Consider the following 25,799-nt stretch of genomic DNA (forward strand, 5'->3'; position numbering starts at 1 on the left):
TCCAGAATACCTCCCCAAGCCTGGGCTTTGCTCCCACACTGCCATGAGGGTCTGATATACCTCCCTTGACGCAGCTGGCTCTTTCTGAGCTGTGCCTGGGCTTGCATGGTAGCCTTCTGGCCCTCAAACACCCCAGAGTGTTCAGGGTACCCCTGGCTCTGCTGGTGTGTGCCCCACGGACCTCTGTCAGTCCACATTACGGCTCAGGTGTGCATGATGATGCTCATGATGATTTACAGCTGCTTCACTGAAGGTGTCCCCCTGCTACCAAGGGATGCAGGGTGGGGAGCCCTGTGGGAGGTTGAAGCAGCTATGATGCCTCATGGGTCTTCCTTGCTTGGCATCTGCCACCATCACGATGGGACCCATTGCCCTTGTGTGAACATCCCTATGGAGGCCCATGACCCTGCTGTGGTGGCAATGGCACCATACTGGGGCTGCCCCACAGCCCCCACCGCCGTAGGGTGCAATGTATGGGTTGTTGCCCCACTCTCCCCCTCAGTGCTCTGCTGAGGAGAAACCTTCAGTGGGGAGCCCGGAGGCCGCTGTGTAGAAGAGTCCCCCCAAACCCACCTCTTGTATAGGTTAAGCCACCCCCTCGCCGGCGCTGAGGGAGGGCAGCGGGAACGGCGGCGGGCTGCTGCGCCTTTAATGGCGGGCGGAGGTGGAGGAGGAGGAGGGTCGGGGCTGCGTTGGGTGACATCAGTGGGTTTGGCTCCGGGGCTCAATGGAAACTGGGTGAGCGCCGGGCTGTGCTGAGCACACGCCGGCTGGAGGGACGGCGAGCGGGCGGGAGGCGGCAGGCAGCGCCGCGCCGCGCTGAGCCGAGCCAGCCGAGCTGAGCGAAGGAGGGACGCGCCGGGCACGGCCGCCACCAGCCCTCCCCAATCCTCCGTCATCCTCCCCGCCGCGGCCGCCTGGCCCCCTGACAGCCGGCGGAGCAGCAGCCCCACACGGCCCCCTTCCCGTCAGGGTGGGTATGGGGGGCGCCCGCCTCCATCTTGGGGCGCAAACCCCGGGGGAAAGGCGGCCCCTCCGGCTCTTTGTGTGCGCGGAGGGAGGGGGAGGGGGCGGGGAGCGGAGGGCAGGGCGCGATGCGCTGGGCTCGGGGGGGTGGCGGCGGGGGACAAAAGCCCCTTTGTGGGGACGTAGGGAGGGGGGAACCCCCTCCCCAAATTCGCCGCTACCGGAGGGGGTTCCCCCCATTCTCCCCTTTCCTCCTGTTCTCCCCCTGCCGGGCCCTGCCGGCGGGGCCGGGGTGAGTGGAGAGGGGGGTCGGTGCTGTTCTCTGCGGGGGGTAGCGGGGGTCCCTGTGGGGGTCCGCCCCATGGGTGGTTTAACCCCCCCACCCTCCTTCTCACTGATGCTCCTTGTCTCCCTCCCCAGTGCCTCTCAACGCCTGTTTCGGGGGGTGGAGTTGTGCGTTTAGAGGGGCTCGGTGCTCCTTTTGTGCTGGGGGGTCGGTGGCCGCGGAGGTGCGGGGGGGGGGGGGGGGGGGGGGGGCGGTACGGCGAGAAGTTCAGCGCCGTTCCCGGGGGTGGCTGCTTTTTGTTACCTACCCGGAAAAATAACAGCCCGGGTAAGGCTGCCTTCGCGTAGTGTTTTGCCTGTAGGGGGTGGGGGTGTAAGGGATATATTTATTATTATGATCATTTTTTTGTCCCCTTTTCCTGTTTCCCTGTTGTGGCTCTTTCTCCCTCGGATGTAGTGGTCCAAATGCCCTGTACATGGGGTTTGTAACCCCCCCCTTCTCCTCCCCATCTATTTTGCTGCTCTCCTTTTTGTAAGTGGGAAAGGGTCTGGAGGGGTTTGGTGTTTTGCCCTGCAATCAAAACGTATTTTTTCTTCTTTTCCTTCCCGTTTTTATTTTGGCCAGTTAAAATTATTGCTTTGCCAGCCTCTTCCTTTATTCCCTTCGCACATACACACACACAAAAAGCCATGTAAAGTCTTTATGGTCTATGAGCAAAGCAGCCCCCACTCCCCACACTTGCACTGAACGCTGGAGAGGTGCTGGGCTCGGCAGCCTCCATTATGGAGCTGTGGGTTTGGTTTTGTGTGGCTTTTGCTAGCCAGGGCATCTTCTCACTCCCGACCCCCTCAGATGGCACTGAGGTGGCCCTCCTGTCGTGTGTGTGTGTCCCCTGTACCCCCACCTCCTCCGATGATCCGTGTGTCTTTGGTCGCCATCGGCGCTGGCACAGCAGTGCGAGATCAACTCTTATCGTGTGTTTATATAATGGCCTTTGTGCCTGTACGTGGGTATTTTATGTTATATAAAAGGGGATTGGTGCAAAATGGTGTGTGTGGGGAAGCAGTGCTGGTGGCTGGATAGTAGGATTGTTTTTTTGTGTTTTTTTTTTGAGGCTGTGTAGTATATTGTAGGTGTCTGTGTAATGTTGGCTATTCATGTATGCAAACGCTCATGCAGAGCACACACTTGCTTTGAGGTTGTATGTGTGTTAATCCCATATGGAAAACTAAATGGTTTAACTAAATGATTGCCCTGAAGCCCCCGGGAATGCTGCTTTGGCTGGAGAGCACAGGAAGGGTGGCAGGTCAGGGGGGGTTAAACCTGCTGGGGGGAGGGGGGAGCTTGAGAGAGGGATGACTATTTATTGTACAAGTATAGATAATATAGGAAGAGTGCTGTAAATTTGATCTATAATAATACAAATTTTAGATGTAAATTTTTCTTTCTTCTCGTAATAGTAGACCTGAAGATCAGATGATAAGGGCGGAAGCTGTAGCTGGTGGGTGTATCTGTGTGAAGTAAAAGCAAATGTGATCGATGTTTGAACTCCTGGAGCAGTTGTGGGGGGAGTGGGATGTGTGCCCTGCCCCCTTACCATAAATCCAGGCTGTTGCTCTCTGTCTGTCCTACTCCACCCTGGTTTTCTAAGCACACTTGTGTGTGTTGGGGGGGGAGGAGATAAGGCAAAATGACAGCTGTTCCAGACCATGGTTTTTCACTCCATTATCCTGCTTCCTGCTTCCACCACCTCACCCCGAAGCATTTTTTAGATTCCCCTTTGGAGCCTGTTGCTTAATCAGCTAGAAGGCCTGCTGCCTCCTTGCGCGAGTAACCCTTCCTAACCTGGCTCCTGCCTGTCCCAGAAGGGTGGGACCAGATTTAGGCTTGAGACTGTGGTGTTGCAGAGCAGTAACTGCTGTGCCGTGGTGCACAGAAGACCCCACCAGGGCTTACTGCCTGGTCTCTTGGGTCTCTGCAGCTTGTACTCGCCCGGCTGGGAGTTGCACTGGAGTGGAAGTGCTCAGAGTTCGCAGGCCATGATGGAAGGAGGTTGGAGAGCTGTCTTCCTGACAGTGGTGTGATGGGTTCCTGGGGACACAGACCTTTGATCACTTATTGGAGTAGGAGTGTAAGCAAGTCAGATGGATGTTAATGTGGTTATACAGAACAGCAGGCAGCGGATAAAAATCATGTCTGCTGCACCCTCACCCAGGTACGCCTGCCTCCTGGTTTGGTTCCCAAGGCTCTGCCTACATTCCTTGTAGTAAGAAAGTCAGAAATAGCCACAGGGTTTTGTAGACTTTAGGCACACAGAAACCCACATGCATAAGTAAATACTAGGTGAAGGGACTCCACCTCTTTTGAGTGTTTTGTGTGTAGTTTCTGGTGACTGGAGCTCTGTTTTCAGGGTTCACAATGTCCCCTGAATGCCTTGATAGGATTATTTCCCTGTATGTCTCTGCAGCCCGTCCATTCCTCTTTCTGTAATCCCATCTCCTGGGGCAGGAGAAGCAGCTCTGGGTTTATAGTGTGCCCAGAATCCTATAGCTGGGATTATTTTTTTTGTGCTTGTGTCTCACAAGGCCGTTCCTCTCTCCCTCCCTTCTCTTTCTTTCCTTCCTTCCTTCCCACCAGCTCCAGCAAGGGAAAGTTCCTCTCACCTACTTGTGAAAACATGAATCATTCCTCACCTTTCCTGTCCCCAACAGGCTCTGTGTCTGCATTTTGTACGCTAATAATGTGGCATTGCATAAATTAGGAGTGTAGCAAATCCCTCTAAGAGGAGATGTGTTTGCTGTCTTGGGAAGAGCTGCGGTTCCTAGAACAAGTTGGTGGCCATGGAAGGCGTGAGGGAATGGGGGCTGTTATGGGGGAAACTGCTGGAACTGTTTGGCTGAGGTGCTGCAGCAGAAGTTGAGGTTGGCAGGGAGAACTCTGTGGCTGTGGTCCTTCCTCCTAGTTGGTTTTATGTGGAAGGTGAGTAAGCTAAGCCTGGGCATGTTGATGGGGAATAGCAGGTCAAAGGGTTAGCTAATCACCTTGGGTGAAGGGATGAGGAAAGGCCTGAGCTGCTAAAAACAAACTGCTGGCACACCTGGGTAGGCAACAGAAATGGAGCAGCTCAGGTAGACCAAAGGAGGCAGTGATCCCTTCAGCAGAAGTGTTTGGAGATAAGCAAGTGGCATTCTTAGTCAGTGCATGCCTCCAAGGGTGCAGTTCAGCGAGATGTCTCCTCCCTGTCCCATGTGCTGGCCCCCACCTAGAAGCAATGGTGTTGCTTGCTCCTGGCAGTCTGTCTTGCAGCCCTTGGGTCCTGTGCTTCACCACCACTGAGGTGCTGATGTGGGGCTGGGCCAGAGAGCACTCCTTCTCATAGGGTTTATTATGCCTGTTCCTTTTGGTGTCTCAGGAGGTTACCACTGTCGTGGTGCCAAGTACTGTAGGTTACAAGGAGCATCTCTCTTCACAGTAGTATCACCTGCTGAAACCTTCTTGGGAGGGATTTCCTGGGCCCTTCCTTTCCTCTTCCCCCAAGCCTCTGAACAAAATGGTGGGGAAGAGATTCAACCCTCCTTTATTCGCATAATGAGAACATGGAAAACACACTTGAAAGGAGCATGTTCCTGTAGCATTTCTAGCTCATGCTGTCCCTCGACATACAGGAGGTCAGGAGAGGTGATAGGCTATGTAGAAGGTGAAGTATTTCAAGATTAAAAACTATACCCAGCCTCTGGGTGAAGTGGGGAGGTCTTTTCTCTAGTCTTGCATGATTCACTTCCTGTTTCTGCTCTGACCCGCAATTTCTCTGCTTCTTTTCTCAGCACGACTGAACCATGGAGCTTCGAGTGGGGAACAAATACCGGCTGGGCAGAAAGATCGGCAGCGGCTCCTTTGGGGACATTTACCTAGGTGAGTGTGAGTGAGTCTGTCCATCCACCTGCAAGGTTGTTTTTCTCAATTACATCATTGTTTCGGGGTTGTTTTTCTTGCCTGTTGGTATTTGTGGGCACCATGTAAGGTTGGAGGTGGTGCAGAGAAAAAGAGCTTCCAGGAATACCTGCTAGTTGCTGCTGGTTTCTGGTGGCAAAGAAAGTGGGATGAGCTCAGCTTTGCCTTGCAAGTATTGGATACACTGTGGTGTTTGGTCAGACTGATTTAGATTTGAACTATTCAGGGCACATTTGTCATACACCCAATTCCACCTCTCTTCCTTTTCTTGAGCTTTGGTGTGTGCGAATATAAACTCCGTAAAGAGCGGGTGGTGGAAAGGGAGGAGGTGGCTGTTCTGTCAGGGTAAAAGGTGTAAAGTTTTGGGAAGATTGGTAGTGGAAGAGGTGGTCCAGCACCTGTGAGAAAATGGTGTGAGACCAGGAGGTACAAAACAGGTCAGAGAGGCTGGCCTGGTTAAAGTGCTGAGGTCCAGATCAGTTGTGTCTGTAATGGGATTAGTTAATGTCTGGAATGACCTGAGCTGGGAGCTCAATGGACAGAGCCCATGAGGCGCTGGGTTTCCTGTTACAACAGCAGGTCACTTGGGGAGAAGTTCTCCCAAGCCAGCATGCTGATGTGTAGATTTGTGCCCTGATGCTTTGCCTACTGGTGTTTTTATTGGCTCAGACCATGTGGGGCCAGACTGGAGAGACTACCCAGTAGCCTGATCAATCACTTCATGAGAGCTGGTGTGGCTCTATCTGTCATCTGGTTCTCACCACTACCTGTTTAGCTGTAGTCCTGCAGGCCAGCAGAGTGATGGCCCTCTCCCTTCTTGGTGTTTGCACCCTTTTGAGTACTTGCAGGTGGTCGTTGTGTGCTCCTTGATGATTCATTTCTCAGTTAAGTTGTATTTTGCTTCCCAGTACATTCACTGCTCCTCACTCTTGCTGGTCCTTCAGTTTTTCCCTGTTTGTCCATCTGGTGAGCAGCTTGGAGCCTACACAGCATTCAAGGTGTGGCATTCCCAGTGCCTGGCATTGAAGGGCTACCCTTGGGTGATCTGTAATGTGATGCTTCTGTATAGGCTTTGGGTCTCCTTGGCTTCCCCCATCACCAACACTATCAGGTTGCAGAACTGGCCTTAGTGCACTGTCAGCTGTATTGTAGGACATCTCTTCCAGGATCTGTAACATTTTCCCAACCTTCCCCAAGTTCCTTTCACTGAATACCTCTAGTTTATATTACTTTTCCCTGTGTTTGTAAATCACCTTCTGTTTTCTACCTCTGGCTTTTATCTCCAGTTCCTTCTTGTTTTATTATTCTCTCTTGATTGGTTTTGGCAGCCTCTCTTGATTAAGTATCCTGTGGGAATCATCAGTAATAGGCTTTGTTGCCACCTTTATCCAGAGTGTGAACAAAGATGATAAATAATGGATCTGAGATCCCAATTCCACTGCATGCTGCCTTTGCTGCAGCCTACTCCTGTATGCCACTCCTCTGTGGCCCTCCAGCCAGTTAGTGACTTGGGTTACAGTGCTTTTAATCCCCAGGTGCTAGGGATTGAGGAATGATAGCCCAGGCACAGCACTTTCCACCTATGCTAATGCTTGAATCCTTCCAGACCCTTTAGGGGTCTGGGAGTCTCCCAGGCCCTGTACTGTCCTATGCTAGGACAGTGGATCTTGCCAAAACCTCTGGGGTACACGTGGAGAAAAAAGGGAGGTATTAAATGATGAGGCCTGAGACTGTATTCCTCTCTATCATGTAACAGATCTTCCACCTCTGCAGAGGGGGGGCATGGAAATGAAGTGGAAGGGGTTGTGCCTGCCTTGCCTGTAACCAAACAGCATGAGAGGCAGAGGAAGCCCCAGTGCTTTCCTAGCTTGGTGAGCACAGTGGGATGCCTCCATCTGCCAAGTTCAACCAAGTTACTTGAATGCAGTATCAAAGCCCTTGTGATGTTCATTGAGGTGCAAGCCAGTGTGTTTTGAAGCAGTGATAGCGAGACTTGTTGGAGCCTGGGTGACTCCCCAGCCTGGAGGGATCGGGCATGGAGTCTCTGATGGTGTGTCTGGAGGACGCTTGTGCTCATGCTATCCTCTCACGGTCTGTTCTGAGACAGAGGGACTCATTCATGAGGACTTCTCTCCCACACCAGATTCACCTCACAGTTGTCGCAGTATTAGTGCAGAGATAGAGCAGGGACAGACAAGCCTTGTCCCTGTAGATGAGCATGGGCTGTGCAGTTAATCCCCATTTCTTTCTTTCAGGATGTTAGTACCTTCACCTCTGTGACTAGTGGGTACTGTTCGCTATGCTCTTTGGGATTTGTTTTGGGGTTTTCCTGTCAGAAGAAAATGTGAAATTGTACATGGGCAGACACAAAGGATGGGCTCCTGCTAATTGTCAGCTTGGGTTTAAAGCACAGTGCTTTACTTCCATGCCCTACCTTGTGGGGATGGATGTGGTGGGGGGGTATCCTCCCCATGTTGGTGTGGGAAGGTGGATAATGAGACTGGGCCTTGGCTAGCCCATTTGTCTCTAAAAATGCTCAATTCAGAAGAGCAAAACCCGATTTGGAGAGGAATTGCTGAGACCTTTGTGCCATCAGAAGGGTGCTTTGTTGGAGGTATTGGCCATGAGGCAGGGCAGGGTTGCTGGACATGGTGAGAATTGTCAGGCCAGGATGCACATTGGTGGTGGAGAAAAGCTGGGCAGACAAAGCATGCTGGGACCTGCGCTGACTGGGGACAGTTCCTGGTGGCAGGCTCCTCCCTTGCTGGGAGGGGAGTGCCTTCCCTTTGTTTCCTGGCCTGTTAACTCTCTCTCGCCCTATCTGACTTCTTCCATCTGTTCCCAGCCCTCCATTCTTCCTTCTCGGAGCCGTAGGGATGAGAGCAAGCAATGGGGAGAGCGGGGGGGGGGGGGGCTTGTGCCTTTTGGCTCGCCGGATGTGCAGGGAGGGCGGTGTTTATTGTATCAGGCATGCAGCAAGGCTTCCACGCTGAAAAGATCCTGTTTAGCCAGTGACATCCTCTGTCCCTGGGGCTCCGTTTCAAACAGCTTGTGATGAATGAGTTGAATTTGTGCAGCCCCCACAGCGGAGCGAGACTGGGGGTGGATGTAAGGAATTATCCCCAATCCTACATGCGTCTCTCGAGTGGCTGAAGCTAGGCAGGCTCTGCTGCATTTGTCTGAAACGTGATGCTTGCCACCCTGGAAAGGGAACAGAGAACTGTTGCTTTTGTACTTGTATCTTTAAAAAAGATGGTGGTTAAAGCATGGAACAAAGGATCTGAGAGACTCCTTCCCTTGAATTCCCTCCTCACGTGTGGTAGCCTCAGTCTGGGTAGATCTCCAGCCAAGAAATGATGGAGGGAGCAACCTGAAGCCATAGTGGGGTTTGGGAAGCGGGGTGAGCATTCGGTTGGTGACCCCCTGAGCAAAGAATAGCTCCTCATTGGTCCTGCTTTCACCATTCGAGGTCATGGGGTTGTTGTTTTTTTTTTCCTAGGAGACTAACACCTGTGTTTGGGCAATGGGGAGTGTGGGGCTGAAGGCCATGTTGGTCATTTGAATAGCATATTCACATTTTGCAGAATCTTAAGGTGATGCTTACCCCTCCTGTCCCTTTTCCTGCTTTACATGCTCACAGATAACACTCCCCACCTGCAGACAGCCTAGTAGATGAATGTATCATCATCTTCCTAAACACACAGGGTAATGTGGAGACGAGAACCCATTCATCTTTCTACTGTTCAACTTCTGGGGGGAGTAGGGTTCATTCGAAATGCTAATGCTACTGCTCTTGAAAATCAGCAAGACTCATCATTGCTTGTGTGTCAGCAGATGGATTAGGAGAGGGAAAAATCCCTTCAGGGGGCAGACAAGGGAGCTGCTGCAGGGGATTTGGAGGAAAGTCTTCACAAAGGCAGGGGAAAGAGATGTGAAGGAAGTGCTATTATTTTTTGGATGTCCCGGCTGTTGCCATGTTGAATGAGGTCTAGTGACTGAGCACTAATTTTAAAGGTAGATACTAGTGCAGGGTAACATTCTTACTGTGATCAGAGACCCTTGTCGTGCTCTTTTCCTCCTTGCACTCCTGATGCTTGCAAGAAGGGTCCTGTGATGGAGTGAAGGGAATGTACAGACTTGTTTTGCTGGCCAGCAGTTTCTAAGTGGAAAATGCCAGATCTTTCACAAAGTTACCATTGGAAAAGTGGCTCTAGCTCTCAGGATGGCCTTTTCCCTTTCCCCGTTCCTGGATCTTGAGTAAAAACCTTTATTAAATTCATCCAATTGCTTCTCCTTCCCTCCCTCAGAGCACTCTAAATAATTCCTCTCCCTCCTTAGTGTTTACAGCCTTCAAATACTTGCAGACTGTTGTCATGTCCCATTCTTCCTCCCCACCCTTCTTAGTTGTATGTCTTGTCTATGTTACATATTTAGCTCTTTTAATCTTTCTTAGTAAATCAATCCCTCTAGGCCCTGATGGTTTTTGTTCCTCTCTTACAAATTCCTAACAGCTTGTCTGTCTCGACCCGGCGCTGTAATATCTAGATGACGTCTTTTTTGCTAGTAGGCAGCTCTTGGCTAACTTTGTTTACAAGCCAGAATAGTTCAACAGGCGATGGATCTCCTTAGGATCCAGAGGGGAAAATGGATCCAGTTGTGTGAACATTCCCTTTTTCTCTTTGGTCCCTGGCTCGAGGCGATGGGTGGAGAGATCTATCTGCAGGTGTCCCCATGTACTCCGAAAGCCTTATCACAGGGATCAGGAGTACGAATTAACACGACCTACTAAACTAGCTATGGGTTATCTGCAAAACATCACCTATAACTCCAGCTCATATTTAGCGTGTATGTTCTGGAGTAGTTTATTTCATGACAGTGTTCATAAGCTCCTCAGTATCAGAGATGCTCTCTGATTTGTGTTTGAGTGCAACTTTCACTAGTTCCAGGTATGAGAAAGGGCTTCTCTGTGTGTATGCGGGGCAAGCATGGAAGGGGAGAGAGAAGCAAGTCCTGAGTGTCATTCCCATGACCTGTGTACAGATCTTCATTCTTTCCATTTTAGGATGATGTGAAACATCTGGAATACTCTCAGCTGGTACAAGAGAAAGACCAGCCTGTTCCTCCTTTGACAGTGCACTTTGGGACTAGAGTGCTAGCTTTCATGGCTGACAGCTCAGTTCTTTTCAGAAAGATGGCATGTCAGGTGGTTTTGTGTCATTGCAAACTATTTAGCAGTACCTTCAAGGCATCTGAGTCGCTTGATTTGGTATCAGATTCAGTTTACTTTTCATGCTTCTAACTTAAGGTATAGCAGATATGTCTGTTGGCAAAGGATAAAGGTAATAGTAAAGCCCTCGGGAGAGGGGAAAAGCTGGGGAGACAGGAATTGTCTGTATTGATCAAGTCAGGGCTGTGGGGGAAAAAAAAAGGTAGCTGAGAATGTTAGTAGTGTCTTCTCCTGAACTAATTGGCTCTGTTGACATGATGTACCCGAGGAAACCAGTAATTTAGCTGGGCAAAAGGTATTCCATATCCCTGCCTGGGGGCTTGCTTGGGTTCAGGCGGTAGGTACATGATCGTGGACAGGTAAAACTTCCACTCAGTTCAGGTACTGCTGATACGTAGAGACTGACCTCCCAAAGCCTGGCACTTTTTGAGACAATGGAGCAGTTAACATGTTGTAGGACATTGTTCTAGCCTGGCTGCAGGATCAGAGTTGGTTTCTCATTCATGTGCCATCCTCTGGGCTTGCCTTTGCAAATGGCAGTGCTGAAAACACTGTGTGAAGCTGAAGAGGCTGATTCTCATTTCTGTCACAGAATAAATTTCAGGGCAAGTCTTAAGATTTTTGGCATCTGTACAGGCCTTGTTAAAAGTGTTTAGCTTCAGTGGAAGCTTGCACAATCTTTATTTTACCCTCATTTCTATGCAGGAGCCAATATTGCAACTGGTGAAGAGGTGGCCATCAAACTGGAATGTGTCAAAACCAAGCATCCCCAGCTCCACATTGAAAGCAAGTTCTACAAGATGATGCAGGGAGGAGGTGAGATGGGGAGAAAAGGATGGAGCTGGGGGAGTGGTTGAAGAAGGAAATTATTCTGGAGGATCTTGGAAAGGAAATGATTTGGTGTTAGATACAGTCTTCTTAGCCGGGGATGCAGCAGTTCTGTGGGCTTAATATTTCTCTTTTCCCCAGTGGGTATCCCCTCCATTAAGTGGTGTGGAGCAGAGGGGGACTATAATGTGATGGTGATGGAGCTCTTGGGGCCCAGCCTGGAAGATCTCTTCAACTTCTGTTCCCGCAAATTTAGTCTCAAGACAGTTCTGCTCCTGGCAGACCAGATGGTGAGTTTCCTCTGAAGCATTTGTGCCTACTCTCCTTTTCCATGCCTTTTTGTTTTTTTTCTCCTCCCATCCCCTCTGCTCAAGAACTGTTGTATCCCAGGCTTTTTCCATTTAGCAGTAACCAGCTGCCAGGTTTTTATTTCTTGATGAAGCTGGGGGCATGGAACCTAGACACTGCTGGCTTTTCCTGATCTCCATCCTTCCTTCCATCCCCTGCTGCTTACCCTGTGTTAGCTTTGAATGCATAGATGCTTTTCCCTGAGTGATGAATGATTGGCACTGCTACCTACCTCAACTCAACTGCCTATGGCCTGGGTTTAAGACCTGTAGTTGTTTGGACCCTCTTCCTTTCCTGTTGTTTGAAAGTTGACTGGTGTCAATGCTGAAGCTCAGAGTTTCAGTCCATACAGACCTGCTTCCTGTCCTTCCTTGTGGTGGTAATGGTGACCTCCTCAGATTGAGGACTGGTGTAGGGGGTTGAATTCTGTCTCTGTCTCCAGATCTTTCTGCCCCAGAGGGTGTCTTTTCCTTGGCTATCATCTCTGATATTCTCTGCAAAGTATCCCTTTCCGTGCTCTGACAGGCCAGTGTCCTGGACCCGGACAGGGTGCTGCTTTTAACGACATGGTTATGATATAAGTTTCCTTCTTGCTTGTCTCATTATTTACTCATTTCTTTATTCTCCCCTCCAGATCAGCCGTATTGAGTACATTCATTCCAAGAACTTCATCCATCGGGATGTAAAACCAGACAACTTCCTTATGGGCCTCGGCAAAAAAGGCAACCTAGTATACATCATTGATTTTGGTTTGGCCAAGAAGTACCGAGATGCCCGGACCCACCAGCACATCCCTTACCGGGAAAACAAGAATCTGACTGGCACAGCCCGTTATGCCTCTATCAACACCCACCTGGGAATTGGTGAGCCTGCTGTTGCCCCACTTGGGGCTTTCCATGGGAGGCAGTGTGTCCCCAGAAGGAGGGGGTTGAGTTCTATGCCTGGCTCTGCTGCTGACCTGATTTGAGATGGTGGCCAAATAACTTGGCTGTCAGGCCTGTGTTACCTCTCCTGCCTTTTGTGGCACTCTGAGCTCCTGAAGACAGAAATTGTCTCCTGGTATGTGTCTGTACACAGCTTAGTACAGTGGGGCTTTATTTAGAATCAAGGCTCTGGCCTCCCCAGGTCTATTGCTCCTAACTGCCTTGCACAAGTCTTGCAGGCTGATTAGTTATGTAAAGGAGACATTCACAGGCATGAAGCCTTTAGGGATATTTGAAATTGAAACCTTTCTTGTTGACTCCAAAGTGCCTTCATCAGTGATTGTTCTGTAGCTGTCAGCTGGAAGAATGCAGGCCCACTGTAATATCCTGCTACCCACCACCGAGTATGGGGGTAGTAGCCATGTGCTGGAAATGTACAAGAAGCTGAAATAAGGAAGGGCTTCCTGCCACCTGGACATGCAGGTTTTGTGATTGAGGAATGGTTGTCACAGGTCTTCAAAATACGGATGTGTCTGTGAACCACACTGACCTGTTCGCCACAAAAATGAGTGAGGCAGCTTTAGGGAGGTAGGGCTCTGCTTTTAGTGTCTATGATTAGTATTGTGGAGATAAAACTAGGCTGAGAAAAGTGCTGAGAGTTGAAACAGGTCTTATATTGGCAGTGGCCAGTGTCTCAGGTGCAGGTTAGTACCCGCTGCCCTTAAATTTCCTGAAGTCATCTAAATGTTGTCTTGTGAATGAGCCCTTGATGCATAATACTTGGTAGCTGCAAGGAACAGAGGTGAGAACCTGATGCAGTTTTCTCTTGTGTTCCCTGGCCAGAAACTTCTCTCTGGTGTGTGATGTCTTCCTTCTGCTAAACTTTATCCACAGTGTGAGACTTTCATAGTTAACTGTAGGGCCTGTTCTGAGCAGGCTGACTTGGTTCTGCTACTGATAGGCAAATCCAAAGAGCAGAAACATGGAAGCTGCCCTGCCTGTGGACCCAGGAAAGTAGCTACTGTGCTTGCAGCTCATTTTGCATCTCTGGGAGACCTTCCGAGGTGAATAAGCTGGGAATTTGAAAAACAGAGCAAGGAACTCAAACCTTTTAAACTATCAGCTTCCACAAGATTCCATGTCCTCATTCTTCCTAGGGAAAACTCCCCTTGTGCAGATGGTTTCTCAGAAATCTGGAGTCAAGACTTGCCCTGCAGAAAATAAAGCAATTTCCCAATCCCTTCCTTGCTTCATACTGTATAACTGTACACTGAAAATGCTTTATTTATATCGAAATGAGGAGTGTTGTGTATTGAGAGTGGGCTGTGATCCTGACCTCTTCCACGTGGTAAAAATAGTTCTTGTAGAGCTTTTCTAGTTGGTCTTCTGTATTCTGGCTTGACCTGCGTATATATAACTGACTCTCCATTGAACTCTCAGTCAAAATTTCCACAGCCGTAGTAACTGCCAAAGGAGACATGCACAAAATAAGTCTCACTACTATGTCTGTCGATTCTTTTGTGTGTGCCTGCTCTGTCTGAACTGATCACAGGAGGCTCAATGTCTGGTTGTGGGGTTGGGTTGGGTTTCTTGGTTGTTGTTTTTTAAGGACTTTATTATTCATCCCACCCCAACTTAGCCCTTTACTACTGGTGCTTGGCTTGAGCAAACAATGCCTGAACACTAATCCAAGGGCAAGTTGCATATGCCACCAGTCTGAGCAGAGGTGTTGCTCTCTTCATGGCCTTTGCTTCAGGAAGGTCTGGGTGTGAGCTACTCTACGCAACAGGTCTCGGGTGTATTATCTCCATGTTGTAGATAGATAGTTCCCCTGCATGGCATAAAGGTTACATGGCTTGCCTGGAGGAAAGGGGATGGGGGTGTTGGGGTTGCAGCTGGAGTTCCTGTTTCTCAAGACCTTGGCACAGGGTGTGTGACAAGCACGTTTGTGAGTTAGCAGCATTGCCATGGAAACCATCACTCTGAATTTTTTGACTTTTCAGAGACTAAATTCTCTGTCTTAATGCTACATTAACGTGGTTTAGGGAGAAGGAAAGAACCAGGTGCCGGGGTATTCATGTGACTGGAATAGCAAATGAATAAATGACTTTATTTGAATGTGCAAGCTAAGGGTTGGGCATTCCGATGTCTGGAAGAAACGCATTCTTTTCCCAGTGACCAGGGGGAAAAGTAGGAGGCGAGATTGGGGAGGGCTTCCACAGCTGGAGACTTGCTGTGGGGGGAGTCATTAGACTGTACAGGCTTTGGTTCATGCATTCCAGTCAATTTTCACATGCTCTGGGGATGAGAGTCCCTTGCACCCTATGGAGCTTGTAAAGTCTGAAATAGATGCCCAGGGGTGCCCAGGAGACAGTCTTGAAAGAAGCCTGGTGGGCTCTGTCTGGATAGCAGGAGACTGGGGGTGGGAAGTTCCTGCCCAAATGCTGTCCTGCATGGTTTCAGTGTAGGCTGCGCAGATCATCAAGTTCTGCTCATCTTGCCCTCTGTCTCCCATTTTGGATTCTTCTGTGTTCTTAAAGGCTGTTGCCATGCCTGGGGAGAGAAAAGGGAAGTGTAGTTCCAGCCAGCATTTGCAAAATCGGATCTAAGTATATAATCAGGAAAACATTGCTTGGTTAAGATGGCTTGCATTGGGCTGGCTCCAGCAAAGACAGCTAATTTCTAGGGAGTCCTGCATGGGTGAAAGAGCGTCCCTTTGGATAGGATCAGAGGTGGAGGGAAGCACTGCCCTGGGGGACCAGGAGGCACTTTCAGCTGCAAAGAAACAAGTTTTGTCATGAACCTTCTGTCCATGGCAGCCAGTCCTCAGTCTTCTGTCTTTGCCCAACCGTGCCTTCCTCAGGTGTCTTGCTGTCTTGCTATTCACCCCTGATTCAGCTCTTTCTGAGGACCCTGCTTTGGGAAGGGAGTGAGGGTGTGGGCTGGCTGGGAACCTCCCTGGGAGTGGGAGGGAACTGGCAGGAGATGGCTTGCAGAGTGGGTTGGGTTTGAGGTTATGCTGGGTTGTGGGGGGAAGCAACCTCCTGCTTTTTATTGGAAGAGGTTTTGTGAGGGAGGGAAGAAAGCATCTTATAAATGTAGCAGTTCCTCATGTACTGCAGGAGAGCCAAGAAGCTGAACTAAAATGGAGAGAAGTGTGGTGTGGAGTCACAGGTCAGGACAGTCATCATGCTTCTGGACTGACTTGCTCTGGGCAGGCATTCATGTCACTGGTGTTTTGCTTTCTCTTTTCAAACTGTAAAGTGAGATAGATAACTTCCCCGACCCCACCGTGTCCCAGGGATGCCGTGAGAGTTAGTCAATGATTGTCAAGCTTCTAAAAGTGGAAAGCAGTGATCTTAAATAATATTTCTTTGGTGTGTAAAGGTGAACTTTTTTTTTTGCGAACTCCAATTACTCCACTTTAATTACTCCACTTTTGCTGTCTAATGTTACCTAGTGTCTTGAGGATGTTCCTATATGAAGCCAAGCCTATAAAAAATAAAAATGGAGATGTGTAATAGTAACTGAAGATGAAACAAAAAAAAAGGAATGTAATTCAGGATGTGGTAGTGTGGGTTACAGGTGAAAGACAGCTACAATGTTTTGAGGTAGCTTGACAACTGTAACCCATGAGCCTGATGCTTCAGGTTCCTCATAGGTTTAGTCTCACTGAAATTGTTTAAGTGGGCTACCGTGACCACATATACCTGAGGTACTGGACATTGGGGATGCAATTCAATCAGGCATTTATCATTCAGCATTTTAATAATGAGGTGTTGTGCTTGCAGATGTTTTCTGTCATATTGCTGTGTTAAGGCACAGATGGGGTGTGTTTGCATGCATGTAATAGATACTAGTAAGCTACCCAGTTTGGCTTTGTAACCTCTCTCGTTGCCTCTGGTAAGAGCTTGTAGTATCCCCCACTGACTTCAGGCTGCCTAACCTCAAGTCTCTCATTCTGGCATTCCCCAAATCACTAGGACTGTGCCTGGCCATATGTTTGCAGAGCATGTCCTGTTCTGGATGGCTTGGCAGATGTGCTCAAAGCTGCTGTGCTCCACACAAGTGGAGGCATGTGGTCCAGCCTGCCCTAAGCAGTGGGGAGTTCAAGCAGGATTTTGGAGGCAAGATCCTGTTTTACTCCTAAAGAGTTGATTTCCTTGTTCAGTCTGTTTCTTTGATTCCTGACCTGCCTTTCCCTACTCTCTGAGGGGCACAACCATGCTGTAGACAGGGAACCCATAGTTACAGGCTTTAAAGCTACAGCATGTATAAGTCAGGGGATGGCAAATGGCAAGACTGAGGTTACCTTCATCTCCTCTGCTTTCAGGCCCTGGATGTGTATTCTGACTCCATTTCCACATGCCTTCTGTCTCGGGATGTAGGTTATTATCAAATGTTGTCTAGTTCTATTTATTTGATATACATGGTGTGTAATTGCAGCCCTCTGAGACTACACATATCCCAGCCTTTGGCCAAATGCAGACCTGGATTTTTTTCCCTGCTCCATCCATAGCATCTAAGCATCTTCCAGCCAGTTATCTTTGGCAGCAGCCTGATAAGATTAGGAAGTATTAGCCCCTTTAAAGTGGGTAACTTGAGGCAGTAAGGTCAAAAAATGCTGTTAGTTTGTGCATGCAGAAATAAGACACTTTTTGGGCATCTGCAAGGCTGCTTTCTCCTCTACACCTGTCTTGGAACATGGCATTTTTATGGCATTTCATGTGCTTTGACCCAAAGTCCCTCTCCTCTCAGTAACAGTGGTGAGCCCACACTAGGGAGATTGAGAGATGCAGGAGGAAGAAAGGCCCATGGTGAGCCACAACTTGTGTTGGTACACCTGGACATCTAGATCTGCAACATGCTACAGCTACTCCTTCATTAGGGTTCAGCTCAGCTAGCAGAGTAAGGAGTAGCTGGAATAATCCACTGGCCTTAGAATGGGGCAGGTGGTGGCATGTAACTAATACTGACAGTTAACCCACAGACTAATACATAATCTGCAGCATCTTCCAGGACATGGCACTAAATCCAGCAAAATAGGCTGCAGTAGTAAATTAATATAATAGATGAATCTCTCTAGTCTTTCCTCTGCTCCTGTACTCTCCCTCAAGCCGTATTTCACCTCTGTTACCTATGTAAGTTGTTCTCTTCAAGATGTAAAAAGTGGGTTTTCTTTTGGGGGGGGTGTGTGTGTGAGGAGAGAGGGGAAGAAGGGTAAAGAGCTTCTTGCTTCTTTTTATAGATGAATTTGTAAGCATGTTGGTGTTGCTGGGAGGAGTTTCACAAGTTAACCAGTCAGCATTTCCAGTTGCTGAGGTTCTGCATCAACTCCATCTTGAGCTAACTTGAAACTTATAAATGGCTTGGTTATTCCAGAGAATTAAGTTCAATGTGGAATGTTTTTGTTTATGAAACAAAACAATTGTTTCCTGAATAAGTGTCTAAAAATGGGCCCATAAAATGGTGTATTAAGGGCAACCCTTGCTCCAAGTAGAGTTGGCAGTGAAGCCAGTTAGACAGTAATTCCTCATTTGGAGGGGAACCTTTGAAAATATACCTCTGTATTCATACCTGTTTCCTCCACAGCTTGAAAAGTGCCACCTCTCTGGAAAGATCATTGCACAGCATTGCATGTTAGGCTTCTCTAAACTATCAGCAGTTACTTACCACAAGAAGGGGTCATTAATTCCCTATTTCTTCCCAGTGTAAAGAGTATCAGCAGGTTAATTAGAAGATGTGTTTGACAGGGTTTGTTGGGCTTACCTCTATTAGCTTTGGCTTCCTGTGACTACTTCAGTTGTGACTAATCCCCAGGGTGAAGTGGTGTAGTATCATTCTGGGTGGAGAAGTGTAGGTGCCCTTCCTCTGGGACCGGGAAGAGCAAAGTAGGCAGTGTCGCTGCAGTACTTCTTAAGCTGTTGAATTCTTGCGTGAATTAAGGCTTGTCTAAGGAGGTAGTCAGAGTAATTATTTATTTATGAAGTGGGTTGGGCTCCTTGGGGAGAGGAGCTCTTTAACTCTTGCAGGATGAACATCCTCACAGGAATTTGTACTGGAACGTCTTCTACAAATTTGTCTATCCATAGGAACCTACCAGAGAAAAGAAGGAGGTTGTTTCTTTTGTTCTGTGTTCGCCTCCAAAGCTGTGTGATTGCCAAAGCAGTTTTGGTTGCTGCTCACTCCTTGCGCCTTTGTAACTTCTTCTCGCAGAGCAAAGTCGCCGCGATGACCTGGAGAGCCTGGGCTATGTGCTCATGTATTTCAACCTGGGCTCCCTGCCCTGGCAGGGCCTCAAGGCTGCCACCAAGCGCCAAAAGTACGAGAGGATCAGTGAGAAAAAGATGTCAACGCCCATCGAGGTGCTCTGCAAAGGGTACCCTTGTAAGTGCTCTGATCTTGATGGTTGTCTTGTCTGATGTATGGCTTGCTCTCCTGCTGGAAACCCCGTAGACTCTTGTACCTAGTAGAGCCTAGTACCCCAGGACCAGGATGTGCTGCTTACACCAGTGATGAGAAGAAGAGATCAGTAGTGATACAATTCTGTTTCAGAAGCGGGAAACATATTTTTGTGGAGAGTCAAGCCTTGTGATATTAAGTGCAGAGAGTAATGAGAGGGATCTTTAGGACCTTATGAAAGGCTTGGAAGCGGGGTGGACAGTTAGGTGAGAAGGTGTGCTAATGGTCCTCAGTTTTTACTGGGTAATGAGAATGAGGGCCAACTGATGAACCCCAGAAATAATCAGGCAATAAGGTGGTAAATGAAGGTCTTTGTAGTTAAAAGTGGAGTGATATCTTGAGAGGTGAGAGAAGGCTAGGTCCTTATGTCATATGCAGAATAGTAAGCTCTGAGCTGACGAGTGCTGCTCACCAGTGAGCTGTTGAAGTTAAAATAGGTGGTGCTGTGAAAGCGGTGACTATACTTTGTGGCTGCTGGGTGCTAGGAATTACTTGGGAAGAGAAGAGACCTAAACAGTGTTTATAAACCCATGGTCCGTTTGCACCTTGAGTGCACTGTGCAGCTCTGGTCCATCCCACTATTTCTGAAAGGGTGCAATAGAACACGCTTGGGGAAGACTGGCTGGAAAGCTGCCTGGCAGAAAATGCTTGTACTAGAAATAGCGTAGCCAGCAGAGCCAGGGCAGTGGTTATCCCCCTGTACTCTGCATTGGTGAGGCTGCCCCTCAAATCCTGTGTTCAGTTCTGGGCACCTCGCTACAAGAGGGGCATTGAGGTTCTGGAGTGGGTCCAGAGAAGGGCAGTGGAGCTGGTGAAGGGTCTGGAGCGCAAGTGTGATGAGGAATGGCTGAGAGAACTGGGGTGTTTAGTCTGGAGAAGAGAAGGCTTAAGGGGACCCTTATCACTCTCTGCAGCTACCTGAAAGGAGGATGGAGCGAGGAGGTGGCTGGTCTCTTCTCCCAAATAACAAGTGATATGACAAGAGATAACAGCCTCAAGCTGCACGAGGGCAGGTTTAGACTGGATGTTGGGAAAAATTTCTTCACCAAAAGGGTGGTCAGGCATTGGAACAGGCTGCCGAGGGCAATGGTGGAATCACTGTCCCTGGAAGTGTTCAGAAACTATAGATAAGGCCTTCAGTGATACGGTTTAGTGGTGGCCTTGGCAGTCCTGGGGTAAAGGTTGGACTTGATGGTCTTAAAGGTCTTTTCCAACCTGGTTGATTCTATAATTCTAAGGTCCGGGAAAGGGCCAAAAGGGTGATCAGAGGTGAGGTGATTTTTGTACAAGCAGTGAGTTAGCTGGAACCTGGAGAAGAGTTGCTTATAGAGAGATGATAAAGTCTGCACTCTTGCTATGCCTCCAGAAGTTTGGATGAGAGCCGATTGTTTGGGGTGACTGAGTTTTTGTATTGGACGAGAAATGGAGACCCTGCTGGCTTCAAAACAGAATGGTGTGGTTCTTCATACAGTCAGTAATAGACCTGGGGAACTCTTTCCCAGAACATACTGTGGATACTTAAACCTTACAGGAATTCAGGGAGAGACTGGACAACCATCTGGAAGAGGGATCCACTGAGGGTTACTAAATCATTAATTAGAAACTACATCCAGATGAGGAAGTTCCCTGATCTGAAAGTAGGTAGAAATTGGGCTAATGTCAATGGAAGTGTCAGATGTGCTTGCCCATCCTAGCTATCTGCTGCTGGCCACTGCTTCAGACAGGCTACTGAACTAGGAGCTTTCCAAGCACACCTCCAACTATTCTTCAGGCTTGCATTCTTATTCTCCTTCAGCAGAGAGCGAGACTTGCTACCTCTCGCTTGCAGAAGCAGCCAGAAAAAGAGAAGTGTGAGCATTTCCTCTAGTAAAAATAGGCATGGGGTCTTCTCAGTGGCCAAAGCACTGCAGTAAGCAGGCTCTGTGTTTATGCCATCCTGGGCCAGCACATCACTGCTGAAAGGCTGCAGCAGCTCTACAGTTGTACAAGGGGGGCTGGATGGCATTCAACAACCAGCTGTTCTCTGCTCCCTCCAGCTGAGTTCTCAACATACCTCAACTTCTGCCGTTCACTGAGGTTTGATGATAAACCTGACTACTCCTACCTGCGGCAGCTCTTCCGCAACCTCTTCCACCGCCAAGGCTTCTCCTATGACTATGTCTTTGACTGGAACATGCTTAAATTTGTAAGTGTGTGTGGTGAAAGGGCTGGAGGGACGGGGTTGGTTTCTGTGTCATGAAGATGAGGGAGGAAGGTTGGAAACTACCTGCCATTTATACTTTACCCCTGGTGAGCACCTTGAGAAAGGGGACCGGGTAGAGTAAGAAGAGACAGAGCTGTTTGGTGCCAGCTAAAGGGATACTGCTGCTGTTGTGTTAGTGTGTCTGATGGAGCACGTATGTCAGTAGATCTATAGCTGTAGGTAGGTAGAGATGATTTTTCAGTAGAGAACTGTAGTTGGAGGTGGGACACAGGTGGATTGCAATAACAGCTGAAGTACTATATGCTGTCTTCCCTGTTTCTTCATGGAAGAGAATGAGTCCCTCTCTTGGTGGACTGGAAGATGCGCTTTGGGGTTGGAGCTCTGCTTGCTTGGTGTGATGGAGCACCATGTGTGTTCTGTCTGGGGCTGCTGCTGTCTCTCCCACCTGATAGCCCTGTGTGATGGTTTCCCCTCTCCTCAGGGAGCAGCCCGGAACCCTGAGGACATGGATCGGGAGCGGCGAGAACACGAGCGCGAAGAGAGGATGGGGCAGCTCCGGGGGTCAGCCACACGAGCACTGCCTCCTGGCCCGCCTGCTGGAGCCACTGCCAACCGTCTGCGCAATGTCACTGAGCCCATGGCCTCCACCCCCACCTCCCGAATCCAGCAGTCCGGTGAGTGGGGTGGGAGAGCTGGGGGGAGGTTGTTGGTTGGAAACCAAAACTATTGACCAGTAACCTTGTCTCGCATCTCTTTGCCCCAACAGGAAACACATCCCCCAGAGCGATCTCAAGAGTGGACAGGGAGCGGAAGGTCAGCATGAGGTTACACCGAGGAGCTCCTGCCAATGTCTCTTCATCTGACCTCACAGGGCGGCAAGAAGTGTCACGGATTTCAGCGTCACAGGTGAGTCCCTGCTGTGAGGTTCATGGCCTTGGCCTGCATGTCCCACAAAGACTGTGGGCCCCACGGTGGATTTTACCTGATCTGATGGACCTGACACGAGCCTGAAGCTTCTAGCAAAGGGGGATGGTACCAAATTATGCCTTCACTCTTCAGTTACCTATTTTCTGGAGGCCATGCTCATTACTGTCATCTTAGGTCTGCATGGCTTGGAGTAAACCTTCATCTGGTTGTCTTCCAGCATGCAGTGGTTTGGAGAACTGGAATCATAAACTCTTGGGAGGGAAGATCTCCTGAAGGAAGTGTGCAGCCTCTGTTATGGTGTATTTGGTGCCTTTTTCTCTTCATCCCTTCACTTGCTTTTCCTTTTCTCTTGTAGACAAGTGTGCCATTTGATCACCTTGGGAAGTGAAAAGCAATTGCCACTGGACCAGTGTTTGCTTAGGTGAGCCTGTCCTTGTGCCTGGGGACCAAGGATGGAATTGATGGCATAAAGGATTAGATTAAGGCTGTAATGTTGGTGTGGGAGGGTTGGTACATTTCCTTTTCCTCTGCCTTAGTTTGAGATCCCTCTTGGCTTCAGAGGGAAGAGTAAGGTTGGCTGCCAAAAACCTTGAGGGGCTGGATTATCTTTGGGTGTAAAGATCATTTCTATTTCTCCAGGGAGGGTGAAGGAGGGTGAAGAAGGTGCTGGGCCAGGAAGTGATTTCATTAGTTCCTAATGAAGGCTTTTTTAAGCAGTGTGATAATGCTGGGGAGGAGGGTGCTGAGCATGTAATCAAGTGTGTGAGGCTTTGCACAGCTGGCAAGTGCCTCTTGTAGAGGAAACGGCAGTAGCTGGACAAGGTAACTCTGAGGGGTGGCAGGAGTGTAGAAGAAAGGGCTGATTTGATTAGTTATACTCCAGCTGGCACTGGAAGTGCTGAGAAGAGCCTTTTCATCTAATATCTCTTCCCTTTTTCTCTTTTTTTTTTTTTTTTTAAATTTTATTCCCTTTCTAGTGTCTTCACTGTATTTTTCTTTTAAAAAACAAAAAACCCCAAAAACAAAAAAATTTAAAAGACAAAAAAAAACAAACAAAAAAATGAACCCCAAACCACCTGACAGAATTTCTTTTTTGCCAACGAGGAGGAGTCGAGCTGTGCCCCCTGCGCTGGTGTCAACCGCTTCTGAGGGGGCTGCCTCTATCCCCCCAGCACCAGCGCCTCGAGGAGCTGACGACGTGGGAGCCATGTGGGAATACCTCCGCTTCCCCCCACCCCAGCCCTGCAGGGCCCTATCCCCAGTCCCTTCTCCTGACCCTCTGCTCCTGGGTTTGGTTTCTCTCTTTTATTATTTGTTTTGTCCTTCTTCCTGGGATATCTTCTCATAATTTTTTATTATCATTATTTTAAAATCATATGGTTTCTAGCCATATAAATTTTAACTTTGCTCTCCTGTTTTTCTGAGGGCAGGGGCTGGTGGGGTGTGGGATTTTTTTGTTTTGTTGTTCTGTTTTGGTTTTTTTTTTTTTCCAGGAGCTTTGTTGGCCAGGAGGGAATCAGATTCCAGCCACACTTGATGGTAGAAGTCTGATTTTATTATTTTTTTTAATTATTATTATAACAGAATTTATTTTCTCAAGCATTAAATGAATTTTAAGCTGTGAGGGGAATTGTGGCAACAGCCTAATCATTGACTCGGGCTTCCTTACCTTGGGTGGCTTCTCTGCGTCTTTGTTTCTTCGTCTGTTGGGAGAAGTGCCGGACTTCCCTGATCTGAGCAGTCCTCACGCGCCGAGGAATCTTGATGGAGAGGCATCTGGTCCCGTGGAGGATGGGAAGGCTGGAGCTGAGATACAGGGACAAACACACTTCCCATCCCTGCAGTGGGGTCTCATTTTTTTTTTTTTTCCTTGTCTGGCTGTGTGTGGTTTTTCTATTTTATTTTTTATTTTTAATTAAAACCTGGTTTAATTCCTGCGGAGAGAGCGCGGGACTCGAGGAGAAGAGAGGGGCGCACAGAAACTGGAGTTGGGTGTTCTTTCAGAGCGATGGCTCTTGCTCTCTCCTTCCCTCATGCGACCCCGAGTAAGATCCATCGTACATGCACAATCCCTAGCTGCCCTCTCCCACCTGTCTCCCTTTCCCTCTTCCCCCCCTACTTTAGTTGTTTTTTAAATATAATTTAGGAATACTCAAGCTGCTTTGTGGCACTTGGGGCTTTGAAACACAATGATCACCACTGCGACCTATGGCCTGTAGCAGACACACAGTCACTGTAGTGTGGAGCCGATGGGTTGTTGGCAGGGTGGGGAGGGAGGGGTTAGTCTTTGTTTTGTTTGTTTTTATCCTTTCTATTTAACACTTTATTTTTCCTCCCTATTTTTTTTCCTAATTTATTTACCCCTCTTACTGTCTCTTTTTTTTTTTAATTAAAGAGCAAAACTTTTTATTACTTTGTAATTTAAAAAAACAAACAAAAAAAAACCTGAAGAACTTTGGGGGGGGATTTTGTACTTTTTTCCTGTGTAAATATTGGACTTTTTTGAGCTTTATCGTGGTTGTTAATTTGAAGTAATAAAGTAGAAAATGATAAAGTGACGCCAGCATCTGTCATTCCTTCCTTGCCTAACCTCCTTGCTGGGAGTGACATCTTACACGCAGGAAGTGCTGTCTTGGAGCTGAACCTGAGATCCTGATTTCCAGGAACAACTTTGATCATAATTACTGGAAAAAAGACACAGGGCTGGAAGTGCCTAAAAATAAACCCGGGCAGATCTCTGCCACTGCGGCCTTGGAACAGTGAGAACAGCTATGTGAAACCTGATTCAGGATCACTCGGTTCCTGGATTTGAGCCTCTGCCGTCCCATGCGTCTGGCCTTCCGGAGGAGAGGGATGGGACCTTTCCATGCTGTTGACTTTCCATGTGCACAGAGTTTGACAGAGGTGGATCCTGTGGTTTGTGTTCCCTTGCTTTCTGCTGTCCCCAGACTTAAATCATGGAGGAAGGGGAAAGGAGAAGGGTTGGAGCAGCAGCCTCAAGCACCAGATGACAACAACGTAAAGTGGCAGGTGCTGCTTTGGTGTCTGCAGTGGTGTGCTTTGTGTTTCTCTTTGATTGCTTGACCTGTACGGTAGTAAATTACTATGTTTTAATTCTGATTTATTTCTAAAGTGCTGTCCCTATCGTTATGCTTCCTTGGGGTACTGAGACAAGAGGCCTGTTTCTTGTAGGCTGTGTAACGCTTGAGTTGGGTTTTGATGTTTTTTTTCTCCAGAAACAGCTGCTGGGAATAAATGATTAGATCTTGGTGACTCTGCAAGCTCTTCCAAGTCATCTTGAGCAGGAAGAGCTGCTCCTTCAGTTGCCTGCTGCAGATGAGCGAAGGAGGGTAGTTCAGGGCAACACAGGGTATTGTCCTGTTGCCTCTAGTTCTGCTTCCATTTTGAGTTTGTTTTTTGAGGGATCAAAAGTAAGTGGGACTGGTTTGGGAGATACGGAGTAGGAGCTGCGTCGGTGCATCTCTTTGAAAAGAAGGGCAGCAGAAAGCCTGATCCTGCATGTTTTGGGTGGGCTATTGCCTCTTCTTGCTACCACGGTCCTCCATGCAAGCAGGGTGCTTGTGTACTAAAGGTTTTAGAGCTTGTGTTTGGGGTTCTATTATTCATTTATGTTGAAACTCCCCTGTTCTGGCTTGAGCAAAGGTGCAGCTTACATGT

General features: G+C 48.5%; 1 protein-coding gene across 2 annotated transcripts; it reads left to right on the forward strand.

The window, feature by feature from the left end:
* Positions 1-682: 682 nt before the first annotated feature.
* On the forward strand, positions 683-24,679 carry CSNK1E (casein kinase 1 epsilon). Of its 2 annotated transcripts, none has more exons than XM_061450850.1 (11): positions 683-973; positions 5,077-5,164; positions 11,136-11,246; positions 11,400-11,548; positions 12,241-12,469; positions 18,746-18,916; positions 21,028-21,176; positions 21,676-21,868; positions 21,958-22,100; positions 22,477-22,542; positions 23,099-24,679. In XM_061450850.1, exons 2-10 carry the CDS (start codon positions 5,089-5,091, stop codon positions 22,507-22,509), a joined length of 1,254 nt encoding a protein of 417 aa, XP_061306834.1. In that variant the 5' UTR covers positions 683-973; positions 5,077-5,088; the 3' UTR covers positions 22,510-22,542; positions 23,099-24,679. The 2 variants fall into 2 exon arrangements, with proteins under 2 accessions (XP_061306834.1, XP_061306835.1); XM_061450851.1 differs by having other exon boundaries at positions 688-973; positions 21,961-22,100.
* Positions 24,680-25,799: the final 1,120 nt, after the last annotated feature.

This window comes from Pezoporus flaviventris, unplaced genomic scaffold (assembly GCF_033815535.1).
Source record: "Pezoporus flaviventris isolate CSIRO_AGI_PZ_B2104156 unplaced genomic scaffold, CSIRO_AGI_Pfla_v1 ptg000011l, whole genome shotgun sequence".
Lineage (NCBI taxonomy): Eukaryota > Metazoa > Chordata > Aves > Psittaciformes > Psittacidae > Pezoporus > Pezoporus flaviventris.

Bases quoted from the DNA above. Each gene is read 5' to 3' on its own strand.
- CSNK1E (XM_061450850.1), top strand. From the start codon at position 5,089: ATGGAGCTTCGAGTGGGGAACAAATACCGGCTGGGCAGAAAGATCGGC. The intron at 11,549-12,240 runs GTGAGTTTCCTC...TCTCCCCTCCAG, and splicing joins TGCTCCTGGCAGACCAGATG to ATCAGCCGTATTGAGTACAT. The intron at 21,869-21,957 runs GTGAGTGGGGTG...TCTTTGCCCCAA, and splicing joins CTCCCGAATCCAGCAGTCCG to CAGGAAACACATCCCCCAGA.